General features: G+C 42.0%; 1 protein-coding gene across 3 annotated transcripts; it reads left to right on the forward strand.

The window, feature by feature from the left end:
• The first annotated feature begins 290 nt into the window (after positions 1 to 290).
• Positions 291 to 15574, forward strand: TXNDC9 (thioredoxin domain containing 9). Of its 3 annotated transcripts, none has more exons than XM_003909026.3 (5): positions 291 to 514; positions 3492 to 3712; positions 7082 to 7200; positions 12408 to 12662; positions 14801 to 15574. In XM_003909026.3, the coding sequence occupies exons 2-5, from the start codon at positions 3524 to 3526 to the stop codon at positions 14916 to 14918; spliced, it is 681 nt and encodes a 226-aa protein (XP_003909075.1). In that variant the 5' UTR covers positions 291 to 514; positions 3492 to 3523; the 3' UTR covers positions 14919 to 15574. The 3 variants fall into 3 exon arrangements, with proteins under 3 accessions (XP_003909075.1, XP_009183021.1, XP_009183022.1); XM_009184757.4 differs by lacking the exon at positions 291 to 514 and adding an exon at positions 719 to 743; XM_009184758.3 differs by lacking the exon at positions 291 to 514 and adding an exon at positions 1370 to 1558.
• The last annotated feature ends 609 nt before the right edge of the window (positions 15575 to 16183 follow it).

The raw sequence follows: 16183 nt of genomic DNA on the forward strand, positions 1-16183 counted from the left end.
CGACTTTAAGAAAAATGTTAAAAGAAAACAAAAACACAAAACAAAAAAAAAGAAAAATGTTTATTCAACACTAACAGAATGGTAACGCAGTTCAAGCGTCACTGCTGAGCGAGAGCACAGCTGTCTCATTTCCAGTCTCGCGCACTGGACGGTGAGTACCGAAGCACGGTCCAGAAAAAGTCCGACCACGCCAGCCTGCGCACTAAGAAACTGCAACTCCCACCATGCTTTGCGGCCTTCCAGTTCGGCCGTGTACCGGGAGGAAAGCAAGGGTCAGACACCTCCGGTTACGGGCTGCTGGGCGGGAGGCGCACGCGCAGAATTGTCCGGCAGCCGCCCGCCCGCCCCTTCCTCTGGCGTCCAAGGTGATATCGCGAGAGGTCCGCAGCCAATAGGGAGGCGGATGTGACGGCCGGTTTGCAGCCGCCGGCAGCTACTGCAAGGCAAAAGCCGGAGTGGACCTCTCTTTTGAAACTGCTGCTGTCTCACTTCTCAGACGTCACCTAGAGCTCAGGTGAGGCAGAGGGTAGTGAGAAAAATCCGACCACCACGTCCGCGTGCTGGTGAACATGTTGCTGCTCCACATCCGGAGCGGAGGAGGGGCGCCGCCCCAGCACCCGTGTCGGGGTCCTGGCGGAGGCTCTTGCGCATGCGCACCAGGAGGCGTCGAAGTTGAGGCAGCCGGGACTGTGCCTTCCTGTGTCTCCCCGGGCTCAGGGAGTGGCCGGGATGCCACTGGGGAGGTACCTGGGGTTCGGTTAAGGACTAGGCCCCTTGATTGTTTTGGTGGATACCTGTAAGGGTGTCCAGGAAATGACTAGGGAATTTGAGGACGCGCGGTGTCCCGTCCCACCGTTCCTGCGGAGCTGTAAAAAGGAAGAATCAGAGGCTGTGATTTGAAGAATGAAAAGCTAACGGGGGATTGCATCGTCTCTTTACCCCGTTCTCAATGCTCTAACCACCAACACCTACACCCAGAATAGCGCTTCTTAATCGCATCTGTTTCCAGTTATCCCATAATTAAATTCTGGCCTCATCCTATAAAATTGCAGGGATAAGCATTCTCTGTGCTTATCCCTGGAGCACAGCTTCCAACGTGCAATTCAGTATCTTATTTTCTCCTTCCAGCTTCCTCACCGAGGGTCACAGTACCACTGACATTTTTCTTGGGTGGTAGGGAGTGTGGAAATCTTTGCTGTGTTTGAAATACAGCACCTTTCCAATTTTATAGCACTCAACGAGGAGCTTTCAATTTGTTTTTTTAAACTCAAATACTTTTGAAACTTAGCAGTGTAGTAATTTGAATGGAAGTTAGGCACGTGTTCATTCAAGGTTAAATACATGTGTATTGAGTACCTGCTGTGTTCTATGGAGATACAAAGATGAAATCAAGTATCCTTTTCAAATGCTTTTCCTGTAAAGAAAAAGGAATCAGAACTGAAGTTTGCAAGAATATTCTCTTCAGCTCAACGTTGATAGAAGGCCCGTGTGGGTCAGGATCTGTGTCAGAAGCTGAGTGAATGAATTCACAGTTTATTATCAAGTTTGGGGTGCTTAGGTATTATTTGCAAATGTATCATAGTTTATTGACATGCAACAGTCTCCTGCTTTAATAGGCAAATTATAAATCGTTTCTGCAGTAATAATCCTGAGATACACATAAAATTGCCCTCTAATTGTTGATATAAAATTTCTCGTACAAAATACTCCATTGTTTTAAAAATATGTAGTCATGTGCCACATAAGGACATTTCAGTTTTATGAGATTATAATACTGTATTTATTGTACCTTTTCTGTGTTTAGATACGTAAATGCCATTATGTTACAGTTGCCTGCAGTATTCAATACAGTAACATGCTGTACAGATTTGTACTAGGAGAATAGGCTGTATGGTATAGCCTAGGTGTGTAGCAGGCTGTGTACCATCTGGGTTTGTGTAAATACAGTCTATAATGTTTGAAACAGTATCAGAATCACCTAATGACACATTTCTCAGAATGTATTCCCATTTTTTGTGGGTTTTTGGGTTTTGTTTTTTGAGACAGGGTCTGACTCTGTCGCCCAGGGTGGAGTGCAAGTGGTGCAACCTCAGCCCACTGCAACTTCCACCTCCTAGGTTCAAGCTATCCTCCTCCCACCTCAGCCTCCCTAGTAGCTGGGACTACCGGCACACACCACCAGGCCTGGCTAATTTTTCAATTTGTAGTAGAGACAGGGTTTCATCATGTTTCCCATGCTGGTCTCAAACTCCTGAACTCAAGTGATCTGCCCACCTTGGCCTCCCAAAGTGCTGGGATTATGGACGTGAGCCATAGCGCCCAGCCTAGGATGTATTCCCATTGTTAAGTGATGCATGACTCTAATTGAGATAGGTCTTCGTTTCTAATCTGAATGAGTTCTGTTTTGAAACTCTTATTTTGTACAGAGGAGTGATGATGGAAAAAAAAACCCCAAAGTTTTAAAAAGTATTTGGAGTGTTTTACATCAAAGTTAAGAACACTGTCAGTAAATGGAAACCAGTATTAATTTTTGTGGCCTCAGATTTTTTTTTTTGTTAGGTAATGGGAGAACAGGAATGGACATTAATGCTTAGGGAACACCAGGCACTGTTCTTTACATAAGTGGTAATAAGACGTCTTAGGAGTTAAATGAAGCTCATTTGGGCAGTAGCCATGAAAAAATATGTGTTTTGCTCAACTCTACTCTGTGTGTTTCAGTAAGGTTAAATATATATATATATGTGTGTGTGTGTGTGTGTGTGTAAAACCTCAGTAGGTATACCTTTCTATTGTTGACAGTTGTTTCTGACTTCTCTTACCCATTGGTAAAGAACACTGATTATCAGTATATATCACTAGGTATAACTTCACAACTCGTTTATCTGTGGTTTGGTGATGGTCTTAAAGACTTGCCTTGGCTTTAGTGTAGTAGAACATACGCTAAATCAGAAGCACCCTAAATTTGCTATAAGTGGTTTTTGAGTGTGTGACTAGAACCTGTTGAAAATTAAATTTAAAAACACATAAAAATTCTTAAGCCCAACATCAGGGGCTTGGATGTCGTTAGAATACTCCATAGAGTAGACATACACGTGCCAGAATTTTTGAAAATGGTAGAGAAGGCCGGGCACAGTGGCTCACGCCTGTAATCCCAGCACTGGGAGGCCGAGGCGGGTGAATCACGAGGTCAGGAGATCGAGACCATCCTGGCTAACACGGTGAAACCCCGTCTCTACTAAAAATACAAAAAAATTAGCCGGGCGCGGTGGTGGGCGCCTGTAGTCCCAGCTATTCAGGAGGCTGAGGCAGGAGAATGGCGTGATCCCGGGAGGTGGAGCTTACAGTGAGCCGAGATCGTGCCACCGCACTTCAGCCAGGGGGACAGAGCGAGACTCCGTCTCAAAAAAGAAAAAAAAAGAAAGAAAATGGTAGAGAAAAGCTTGCTTATTGTTTGCATTTTTTAAAATATAGTTTGTAAATCTTCTCCCCAGCACCCAGGCTGAACTCTGCACCATTCGGAAGAATGGAAGCTGATGCGTCTGTTGACATGTTTTCCAAAGTCCTGGAGAATCAGCTGCTTCAGACAACCAAACTAGTGGAAGAACATTTGGATTCTGAAATTCAAAAACTGGATCAGATGGATGAGGATGAATTGGAACGCCTGAAAGAAAAGAGACTTGAGGCCCTCAGGAAAGCTCAACAGCAGAAACAAGTAACCTCTCTGCTCTGCTTTCTGAAATTGCTCTAACAGTATGCGCCTAACAACTTATATATCCATGTGCCGTAGTAGTTACATTTCGTTGTTTTTAGGGTTTGGGAATTTAGAGTACCTATTACTGTTAAAATTTTGCCCAGAAAAAAATATGTTTTAAAGACACGTTCAAAATTAGCCCAATCTCTATGTGAATCCACAGTCAAGTAAAAGAAAGATCTGCCCAAGATCGTTTTTCTGAGCTTGGATTTGTGTGGTTGAATGGAGGGCTAGGGAGTCATTGGTTCCCATTTCAGGTAATGTTAAAGCCTATCAAATTTTAGCTATTTTCAAAGCAAACAAGATAAGACAGGTGAGATGAGAGCTATTAAGTCAGTTTATGTTGAAAAAATTATTTCAGGCATTTCCAATGAAATATTTAATTATGTGGCATGTTCAAAAGAATGCATGCTTTGTAACAAAGAAAGGTGGTCACAGCTCTATCCTCGTTGCCCCTTAGAATGTTTGTGTAGAATAAACACAGAGTTATAAACTCGGATTGAAACCAACGGATTAAATTCTGTAAATTGAATTTTTTTTCTTGTTTTTGAGCTAGAGTCTCGCTGTGACACCCTGGCTGGAGTGCAATGGTGTCATCTCGACTCACTGCAACTTCCACTTCCCGGGTTCAAGCAATTCTCCTGCCTCAGCCACCCGAGTAGCTGGGACTACAGGCGCACATCACACGCCCGGCTAATTTTTGTATTTTTAGTAGTGACGGGGTTTCACCATATTGGCCAGACTGCCCTGGAATTTCTGACTTCAAGTAATCCACCAACCTTAGCCTCCCAGGTTGGCGATGGAATTACAAGCGTGAGCCACTGCACCCGGCCAAATTCTATAAATTGAATTTTGATTAAAACATTTTCCATTGGGTTACATGGAAATACATTATCACCAACTCTGGTTCCTTTTCAGTTGCCTGTGACTTAAACATGAGGCTTAACTTTTCTGAAGAAATAGAGAGTTTTGACTGGGCATGGTGGCTCACATCCGTAATCCCAACACTTTGGGAGGCCAAGGCGGGCAGGCAACCTGAGGTTGGGAGTTCAAGACCAGCCTGGCCAACATGGTGAAACCCTGTCTCTACTAAAAATACAAAAATTAGCCAAGTGTGGTGGCATGTGCCTGTAGTCCCAGCTACTCAGGAGGCTGAGACGAGAATCTCTTGAACTTGGGAGGTGGAGGTTGCAGTGAGTTGAGATTATGCTACTGCACTCCAGCCTGGACAATAAAGCAAGACCCAGTTCCCCCACAAAAAAAAAAAAAGAGAAGGAGTTTTGTTTGTATTGCTATAGCATCACTTTATATGTTTACACCCTCATGTTTAGAAGAGTTGATATGTTTAGAAGAGTTACTACAAAAGGAAATCTTTTATGAATGAGTCCAAATTTTTACATTTTGAGTTTTCTAAAGTAGAGTATGTTATATGGCTTTTACATGTACCCTATTTTAGAAAATAGACTGCTTTTCTTTTTCTTTTTCTTTTTTATTTTTTGAGAGGGAGTCTCAGTCTATTGCCCATCCTGCCTTGACCTCCCAAGTAGCTGAGATTACAGGTGCCCACCACCATGCCCAGCTAATTTTTGTGTTTTAGTGGAGACAGGGTTTCACCATGCTGGTCAGGCTGGTCTCGAACTCTGACCTCAAGTGATCCGCCTGCCTCGGCCTCCCAAAGTGCTGGGATTACAGGCATGAGCCACCCCACACCAGGCCCAATTGGCTCATTTTCATAGTATAGGGCTGATAATTAGTATGCAGAGGACGGATTATTGGAATTTAAGGTAATATATGTTTAGGTTCTACCACAAACTCATATTTCATGGTCACATTTAAGTACTAATTGCTAATGTGCAACTACAAATAATTATTTGTAACTAGGATATTTTTGCAGAGAGACTGAATTCACCGGATTCGCAGTGATGAACATAAATTAAATCATGTCTTACAGGAACTTTTTTGGCAGTTCAAAACAGTGGTCTGAGTATTTATAATTAAAACCAACTAAGGCAAACCGGCTGTAGGCCTTTTTTTATTAATGTATAAATCAATATAAAATGAATTTGTCATCGAGTAATTCAGAAGGTCTTATTTTAGAACTTTCATTGCATTTCAATAGATCTTTTTTATTAAAATGCTTTCTGGAAATAGGCAAGAAACCTAGTGATTTGTGTAGATATTCTTTTTATAAGAGATGATACAGTAATTAGATGATACAGTAATTTTGATTTTCTGATCCTTGAGGGTATTGGGGAGATCAGCACTTAATAGGCCTAGGCGAATCTATATTCTCCTGTCAGCCAAGCACCCTCCTACTGTTAACTAGAGCTGGCGCACTTAGGTAGGGACCAGAACAGAGGGATAAGGTGAGAAATAGGAGTTAAGCAGAGGCTTGGGTGGCAGCCACTGAGAGCTGTAACCCCAGCACTTTTGGAGGGCAAGGTGGGAGGATTGCTTAAACCTAGGAGTTTGAGATCAGCCTGGCAATATAGTAAAACACCGTCTCTACCAAAAAAAAAAAAAAATTAACCAGGCATGGTGTGGCGTGTGCCAGTGGTCCCAACTCCTTGGGAGACTGACGTAGGAGGATCTCTTGAGCCCAGGAGGTTGAGGCTGCAGTGAGCTATGATCATGCCACCGCCGCACTTCATCCTGGGCAACTTTAGTGAGACCCATCCTCAAAAAACAAACAAACAAAAAACTTTTTGGCCGGGCGTGGTGGATCACGCCTATAATCCCAGCACTTTGGGAAGCCAAGGCAGGCGGATCACAAGGTCAAGAAATCGAGACCATCCTGGCCAACATGGTGAAACTCCATCTCTACTAAAAATACAAAAATTAGCTGGGCATGGTGGCACCTGCCTGTAGTCCCAGCTACCTGGGAGGCAGAAGCAGAATTGCTTGAACCCGGGAGGTGGAGGTTGCAGTGAGCCGAGATTGCACCGTGGCACTCCAGCCTGGCGACAGAGTGAAACTGTCTCAAAAAAAAAAAAAAAAAGGCATGATCTGTCCGGCTTGGCCTCCCTAAGTGCTGGGATTACAGGCTTGAGCCACCGCGCCTGGCCCACTTAAAATTCTTATCAGCGTGACAGTAATTATTTCCCTCCAGTATTGTGATATAGCCACGATATTGGGAACAGGCAACAGCTGTTGAGAATCGTGTTCCTTCAGTCCCTACTTGAAGGAACTAAAAAAAAAAAAAAAAATATGGTTTTTTTGTTTGTTTTTAAATTCATTACAAAATACGACAGTGATTTGGACACTTTAACTGTCAAGTGGTGCTGAAAGAGAGATTTCACATGTGTCATGTTTTGCTTCTCTCCAAATTAGGAATGGCTTTCTAAAGGACACGGGGAATACAGAGAAATCCCTAGTGAAAGAGATTTTTTTCAAGAAGTCAAGGAGAGTAAAAAAGTGGTTTGCCATTTCTACAGAGACTCCGCATTCAGGTAACTTTGTTTCCATCTGTGACTTTTTCTAAAAAAAAACACAATGAATTGTTTGGATAAAGATACACTGGCTTACTAGAGAAATGAAGAAAACTAAAAGGAAAAACTTCCTAAGTTGTTCCATTGTACTCTCTCATGTTATTTAGTATTCAGCAGGTGGGGGTCCAATCACTCAAGCCTGCAATCCCAGCATTTTGGGATGCCAAGGGTGGGGGCGGATCACTTGAGGTCAGGAGTTCGAGATCAGCCAGGCCAACATGGAGAAACCCTGTCTCTACTAAAACTACAAAATTAGCCGGATGTGGTGGCAGGTACCTGTAGTCCCAGCTACTGGGGAGGCTGAGGTGGGAGAATTGCTTGAACCCAGGAGACGGAGGTTGCAGTAAGTGGAGATCGTGACACTGCACTCCAGCTTGGGCGATAGAGTGAGACTCTGTCTCAGAAAAAAAAAAAAAAGAGAAAAAAAAAGTTAATCGTTATTTTAAGGAGTAACTTAAAGAACAGTTACTTGCAAAAGTATAAATGGATATTACTGAAAGTCAGTATTCCCATATAAACGGCTTATGTTTTTGAATTGTGTTTTCACTAGCTAACTCTAAAAACATCTTAGAAATGTACACTTAAAATTCTTTTTTGAGACGGAGTCTCGCTCTGTCGCCCAGGCTGGAGTGCAGTGGTGAGATCTCAGCTCACTGCAATCTCCACCTCCCAGGTTCAAGCAATTCTCCTGCCTCAGCCTCCCAAGTAGCTGGAACTACAGGCACCTGCCACCACACCCGGCTACTTTTTTGTATTTTTAGTAGAGATGAGGTTTCACTGTGTAAGCTAGAATGGTCTCAATCTCCTGACCTCATGATCCACCCGCCTCGGCCTCCCTAAGTGCTGGGATTACAAGCTTGAGCCACTGCGCTCAGCCCACTTAAAATTCTTATCAGCATGACAGTAATTATTTCCCTCTAGTATTGTGATATACCAGTCTTGGCTGGAAGGAGAAGTGATTTTTCTTAGACCACCCTACGTCTCCATATCTCTCTAAGGAGGCCGATCTCTTATAAAATGTTAATACCTCCCCAAAAAAAGTCTTATCTTAAACCAAAGGACCCAAGCCTTTGTGGGTTTCGGTGCACAGATTTGATTAGTCGCCAACACTTAAAAATTGAGAGATAACCCCTTTAGAAAATATCCACATTCGGAATTTTTCTTTAAAAAAAATCAGAAAACTTACTGATAGCATCGCTGGAACTAGAATGGCAGTCATCTGCTGACTGGCACGTGCCCACCCGGGACAGACAAGCACTGTGCTCTGGAGTCGCTGGCACTCACTGTGGTTTTGGGCCTGCTGTATTTCTCATTTCTGTGGCCTGCCTACCCCTTTGTCTTCATCTCACAACCCAACAGCTTCGTTGTTAATTAACACCTTTCAAGAATTGATTGCCTGGTATTCATTGACTAAGAGAATAAAAATGAAAGAAAATATTGAGATGGTGAAATCCCTTGTGAGGAACAGTGAGAGAAGGGATTAGGAAGGTAGAAAGGTATCAGAGAAACCTCTGCCCTTGTGGTACACAACCATCTCCCATTGGCACACATTCCTCTGTTGCCAACCTCTGACAAATACGATGAAGTGATATATAAATATACTAGTATGAAAAATATTATTTGTCCACTTGTTTTTTTGTTTTTGAGAGAGAGTCTTACACTGTCACCCAGGCTAGAGTGCAATGGCGGGATCTCGGCTCACTGCAACCTCCACCTCCCAGGTTCAAGTGATTCTCCTGCCTCGGCCTCCCGAGTAGCCAGGACTACAGGAACCCGCCACCATACCCGGCTAATTTTTGTATTTTTAGTAGAGAAAGGGTTTCGCCAGGTTGGCCAGGCTGGTCTCAAACTCCTGACCTCAGGTGATCCACCCACCTTGGCCTCCCAAAGTGTTGGGGATTACAGACATGAGCCACGGCACCCGGCCTCACTTTCGTTTTGTATGTCTTCCCCAACTAGATTGTTGTTTTTGTAGAGGCAGAGCATTTGCCTGTATTGTGACCCACTGTGCTCTGGGATCATAGCCCTAAGGCAACTGCCCGACACATAGTAGTCAATAAATACGTTTGATCGGTATATAAACTGCATCACCAGGAGTACTCACCTTCAAACAGAACTGAAAAATCAAAATCATCCAGTTAACTTTATATATTAGCAAAGTTTCTAGCGCATAGTAGGTGGGATGCTTTCATGTATATTATCCCTAGAACATTCACAATAATCTTCAGAGGCACTTATTATTATTCCTTTATTTCATGTGTGGAAACCAAGATTTGGAGAAATTAAGTGACTCACCTAGTATCACTCAGATACTAAATTAAAAAAAAAAAATTGAACCCATGTTTTTTGGGGTGTTGTGTTTTGTTTTGTTTTGTTTTGTTTTTGAGACAGAGTCTCTCTCTGTCGCCCAGGCTGGAGTGCAGTGACACGATGTTGGCTCACTGCAACCTCTGCCTCCCGGGTTCAAGCAATTCTCCTGCCTCCGCCTCCTGACTAACTGAGACTACAGGGGCATGCTACCAGACCTGGCTAATCGGTGTATAAACAGTGCACCAATTTTTGTAATTTTAGTAGAGATGGGGTTTTACCATATTGGTCAGTCTGGTCTCGAACTCCTGACCTCAGGTGATCCACCGGCCTTGGCCTCCCAAATTTCTAGGATTACAGGCATGAGCCACCATGCCTGGCTGAACCCATGTTTTCAGCCTATTGCTATTTTTGAAGTTTTTGTGGGTAGTAGTAGGTAAATGTGGGGTACATGAGATATTTTAACACAGGCATGAAATGTTTAATAATCACATCAGGGTAAATGGAGTATCCATCACCTCAAGCTTTTATCCTTTGTGTTATAAACAATCTAATTATGCTCTTTTAGTTATTTTTAAATGTACGTAAAGGCCTATAGCTATTCATACCATGACTGTTGTTTTGGATTTTTAAAAATTGATTGACGGGTTGGGCGCCGTGGCTCATGCCTGTAATGCTAGTACTTTGAGAAGCTGAGGCAGGCGTATCAGGAGATCGAGGTCATCCTGCCCAACATGCTGAAAACCCATCTCTACTAAAGTACAAAAAATTAGCTGGGCCTGGTGGCACGTGCCCATAGTCCCAGTTGCACAGGAGGCTGAGGCAGGGGAATTGCTTAAACCTGGGAGGCAGAGGTTGCTCTGAGCCGAGATCACACCACTGCACTCCAGCCTGGCAACAGAGCAAGACTCTGTCTCAAAAAAAATTGATTGACAAATGGTATAATCATAGACTTATTTAAAATAGGTTCGTGTCCAGGTGTGGTGGCTCACACCTGAAATCCCAGCACCTTTGGGAGGCCGAGGCCGGTGGATCACCTGAGGTCAGGAATTGGAGACCAGCCTGTCTATTAAAATACAAAAATTAGCCAGGCATGGTGTGGGCGCCTGTAATCCCAGCTTCTCAGGAGGTTGAGACAAGAGAATTACTTGAACCCAGGAGGTGGAGGTTGCAGTGAGCAGAGGTCGTGCCACTGCACTCCAGCCTGGGTGACAGAGCAAGACTCCATCTCAAAAAAAAAAAAAAAAAATACGTTCCTTACTGCAGTTAAAGTATGGAGTTGATTTATTTACAAATTTTCAGGAACATATTTCTCATATGATGGTTCATTTATCATTTGTTTTGAGCTTTATTTAAAAACCATTTATTAATTTGTTCTCTCTTACCATTTTTCACTGAAATCTCATTACTGAACTACATGAGTGACATATGACAAGATATATCCAGGGGAAAAGTGATGAGGCACCAAGGTTACACGTAATTTATGTTAGACCCAAACCTAGTCCAGGAAAAACTACATCAAGTGCACAAAAAGCTTACTGGTAAAAAGAATCATGAAGTATTTTGTGTGATAGTCATCTAAAGAGGTAGTTCTCAAGCTTTATTTGAGCATAAGAACAGCTGTATGTTTCCCAACTCCACTGCCAGAGAATTTTGATTCATCTGGATATTTTAAAAGGCTGATTGCAGGCCGGGTGTGGTGGCTCACGCCTGTAATCCCAGCACTTTGGGAGGCTGAGGCAGGTGGATTGTTTGAGATCAGGAATTCAAGACCAGCCTAGCTAACATGGTGAAACCACATCTCTACTAAAAATACAAAAATTAGCTGGGCATGGTGGCGGGCGCTTGTAATCCCAGCTACTTGGGAGGCTGAGGCAGGAGAATCGATTGAACCCGGGAGGTAGAGGTTACAGTGAGCCGAGATCACGCCACTGCACTCCAGTCTGGATTACAGACGTGAGCCACTGCTCCCAGCCAAGAAAATCTCACTTTTGTTTCCCTCTTCATTGGAAGATGGCTTCCGGGCGCGGTGGCTCACGCCTGTAATCCTAGCACTTTGGGAGGCCAAGGCAGGCGGATCACGAGGTCAGGAGATCAAGACCATCCTGGCTAACATGGTGAAACCCCATCTCTACTAAAAATACAAAAAATTAGCCGAGCGTGGTGGCGGGCGCCTGTAGTCCCAGCTACTCGGGAAGCTGAGGCAGGAGAACGGTGTGAACCCAGGAGGCAGAGCTTGCAGTGAGCCGAGATCGCACCAGTGCACTCCAGCCTGGACAACACAGCAAGACTCCACCTCAAAAAAAAAAAAAAAAAGGTTATTACTGGTATTTTTTAATTCCCTAGAAGCATAATGGCCACATTTATTTAAATATTATTAGTAACCCTTAGTCTTAATGTGCTTCTTACTGACAGAGTTGCGTATTTAGGAGTAAGAAGTTTTTCCTTGGCGATGCCATTCGGTTTTTCTTCATGACTTCCAAATATGGCACCATGTGTGCATTTCTGACTCTTGTCTCTTCTGAGTTCTGTCAGGTTTCAATTTGTTCCTCTTCAAGTTTCTTGTATGAGAGAGAGGACAACTTCCTTTATGACTTAAAGCATATGTTTAATATTTTAAAAGAGAATTCATGCAAATCTGACTTTCTAGAATCTCATAGGCTGTCTTCCCATCTCTTAATCAGGCACCTAACCTCTGATCTGGAAGTGAGGTCATCTGACACAAGTGCAAGTTGGCTGCCATGTTATGAGAGTCAAACAACAGAAAAACTATATAATTAGATTTCCCTTAATGACATTTATTTGGAAAAACAGCGATCTGTGGTTTTAGCTTATAACTGTCTATGTGTGGTTACTTACAGATGTAAAATACTAGACAGACACCTGGCTATATTGTCCAAGAAACACCTCGAGACCAAATTTTTGAAGCTGAATGTGGAAAAAGCGCCTTTCCTTTGTGAGAGACTGCGTATCAAAGTCATTCCCACACTAGCACTGGTAAAAGACGGGAAAACGCAGGATTATGTTGTTGGGTTTACTGACCTGGGAAATACAGATGACTTCACCACGGAAAGTTTAGAATGGAGGCTCGGTTGTTCGGACATTCTTAATTACAGGTAAGTTTTAACAAAAGAAGAGATTGATTTTAATTCATATATAGTTGATATTTTTACAGAAGATTTTTGTAATTGTAACATATATGAAATCAGGGCGTTTTGGCTGAGGTGTACGAAGTTTCTCAAAGGAAAACCGTATTTCTTGAAGTGTGTATTGTTAGGGTGATTTTACAGCAAAATCAAAGTTACAGATAGAACTGATTTTATAGGTAAAATTGAGTCTCACAGTACTTCTGACTGTAAAAGTTGTCAGCTTAACATGTACTGTTGACACTAATTTTGTATTAATCTGGAAACTTAAAATGGCAATCCAGAGTTGGCTGTTCCCTAATTTAAGCCAGATTACTCAAATGGATAGTGACTTAAGTGATTCTCTTTGATAAAATAAAAATTAAAAGCAGACCGTTGCAAAGAAAGTTATATTTTAAAATACTACATTTTTAACATAGATATTTCTGTTTTACTTATAGAGGCTAATGAATACAAAAAGGTTTCTATGCCTAGCTTACATTACTGGCTATGTTTTAGTTCGAAAACAATCTAAAAATCCAACTTCCATTTCTTTGTCCACTTCTTCAGACAAATAACTTATCTGATTCCACAAATCAGAGCATATCATCTTGTCTTTTTTGCCGTTTTCTTGATTTGCAAAAGTAGCAGGTAAAATTGTGCAATTACCATTCCAGAGTCACGGTGCCTTTCAGAAAGTAAAAGTTTCTCTCCCATTTTTGTCTCCCCCATTTCCCTCCCGTCTTTTCTCTGATTCTCCTACACATGCCAAAATCGTTCCTATGTTGTAGAAATTGGTTTCATTTTTCCTAATATTAACATATTAATATTTATTAAAGTTATATATTCTGAAGTAATTTTAAACCTTCAAGAAATTGCAGCCGGGTGGGGCACTTCCGTAATCCCAGAAGATTACAAACATTGAGAGGCTGAAGTGGGAGAATCGCTTCAGGCCAGGAGTTTGAGACCAACTTGGGTAGCATGGTGAGATGAGACCTCGTCTCCACAAAAAACTAGCGGAAACCACCCCCTGTAGACTAATACAAAGAATCTTCATTGACCCTTTGCCCATATTACCCAATGTTAAGCATGTTATATTTGTTTTCTCATTGTCTTTATAGATACCATGAAGTACTTTGGGAACCATTTGAGTGGAAGCTGTGAATACAGTGTCCCTTTACTCCTAAAGGCTTCCACGTGTATTTTCTAAGAACAAGGACATTTTCTTACATAGCGACAGTACAATTATTAAAACAGGAATTATTGTGTAATTTACAGCTCGTATTTCAAATTTTATCATTGTCCCAATATTGTCCTTCATACCAAAAATGCAGCACATTTAGTTATTATGTCTCTAGTTCCCGTTGTTATTCTTTCGTTCTTAAGACTGATGTTTTTGAAGAGTACAAACTGTTTATTTTGGAGAACATCTCCCAGTTTGGGTTTGTCTTATCTTTCCTCAAGATTTGATTCAGATTATCGATTGCTGACAGGTATGTTATGGAAGTGATGCATCGTATCAGGAGGTGTGTGATGGTTTCTCTCATTTCTGATGACAACTGAGCACTGTGTTAACCAAATGTTAATCCATAATTAATGATAAAAAGGAAAATAGGTCTCGTGCAGTGGCTCATACCTATAATCCCAGCACTTTGGGATGCCAAAGCAGAAGGATCGCTTAAGCCTAACAGTTCAAGACCAGCCTGGGCAATATAGTGAGATGTTATCACTACAAAAAATTTAAAAATTAGCTGAGCACGGTGGCACACACCTGTAGTCCCAGCTACTCAGGAGGCGGAGGTGGGAGGATCACTTGAGCCCAGGAAGTGGAGGTTGCAGTGAGCTGTGATCACACCACTACACTTCAGCCTGGACCACAGAGTGAGATCCTGTCTCAAAAAGAAAGGAAAATAAAATGGATCTAAAACATTTAGTAGTACGAAATAAGGTTGAAGGCTATTAACCATCAATATAAGCATTATACCTCTTCCTTGACACCCACCAGCATTTTAAAGAAATTTTATTCTATGTTACAGGAAGGGAGCAAAGAGAGATTTTTGTGCAGTTTAGTATACTAGTACTAAATCATAAAGAATAAAATGCTTTTTTTTTTTAATTTTTATTTTTAGTGGAAATTTAATGGAGCCACCATTTCAGAACCAAAAGAAATTTGGAACAAACTTCACAAAGCTGGAAAAGAAAACTATCCGAGGAAAGAAATATGATTCAGACTCTGATGATGATTAGAGCTCCGTAATTCTTTGTAAATTGTCCTTTTTTCTGCTTCAGATTTAAATGTGTTTTTAAAATCCTATTAATGTCTGTACATTGGTCATCTAAATACTCATATTCTCAAGTTTGATACAGTTGTATCACATCGAAAGGCGTCTTTATTATTTTCTGTGTGGCCATCATGTTTACGTTGAGGAAAACTTCTCAGTTCTTAAATTATCTGGGAAGGGTCTGGATTCTCTATTTTTGAGATTGACTTTATCACAATATGATTCTTACGTCTTTATACCATTTACAATTGTGTTTTTGATCTACAGAGCTAGAAATTCAAAAACTATTCCAGGACTAATTCTTAATTGGCATTATTTATACAGGAGATCAAGTAACCATTTACTGGCGCAGTACTGCATTTGTAAATGAATTATAAACACTCCTCTGGAATATATTTAACCATTAAAGAACTGCTTATTAATTCTGGACACTGCATGTTGATGTGGAATCAACTGATGCCAGCAGAAAGCTATTTTGATTTGTGAACATACTGCCTTATTTAAAGGGTCCTGATTGCTTGTATTTTAAGACATTCGTTAAAAAGAAATCAGGAAACACTTTTGAAATAACAGCATAAGGAACTTCACTGTCTCTGCTCAATAAAACACCTGTAACTAGAAGTTTAAGTTTATGTGGAAATTGTCATAAAAGCATACATCCAACAAAAACATGTTTTCAAGAAAGTCTTCTAATCTTGGAATAGGGAGTCTGTGGCATTTGAGCCATGACCCCATTCCCTCTCTCCAGTTTTCAGTCCCAGACTACAGTTTCTCCTCTGGAAGAGTAGATTACTAGCATGCCTCATTCCCTCAAGCTCTGTGTTGCAGAAGCCCTTTTGCAAGCAAGAGTAGCCAAGAGGTTTGGCCCTCCTTCCTCCACCTAGTCCCCACTTACGGAACAGAAACTCTAACCCAGGAATAGCAGACTGAGAATCCTGGGCCTCAGTTGCTTTTGCCCCAGCTTACTCAGGATGAAGGCTCTCTACTCGTACGTAGGGTGAAGGTTCCATGCAAGGAGATGCACTTGGAGGAGACAGGAGTTATATCACCCCTTTCCCTCTTGTAGACTGTGGGTTTAACTCCTAGAAAAGCAGGCCATTGTCCCCATCCCTAGCTCTGGAGCAGCAGAACAGAGGTTCTGTCCAGTGGAAATGGCAAGTCATAAAAACAGCTCCGGGCTGGGCGCGGTGGCTCACGCCTGTAATCCCAGCACTTTGGGAGGCCAAGGTG

This window comes from Papio anubis, chromosome 14 (assembly GCF_008728515.1).
Source record: "Papio anubis isolate 15944 chromosome 14, Panubis1.0, whole genome shotgun sequence".
Taxonomy (NCBI): Eukaryota; Metazoa; Chordata; class Mammalia; order Primates; family Cercopithecidae; genus Papio; species Papio anubis.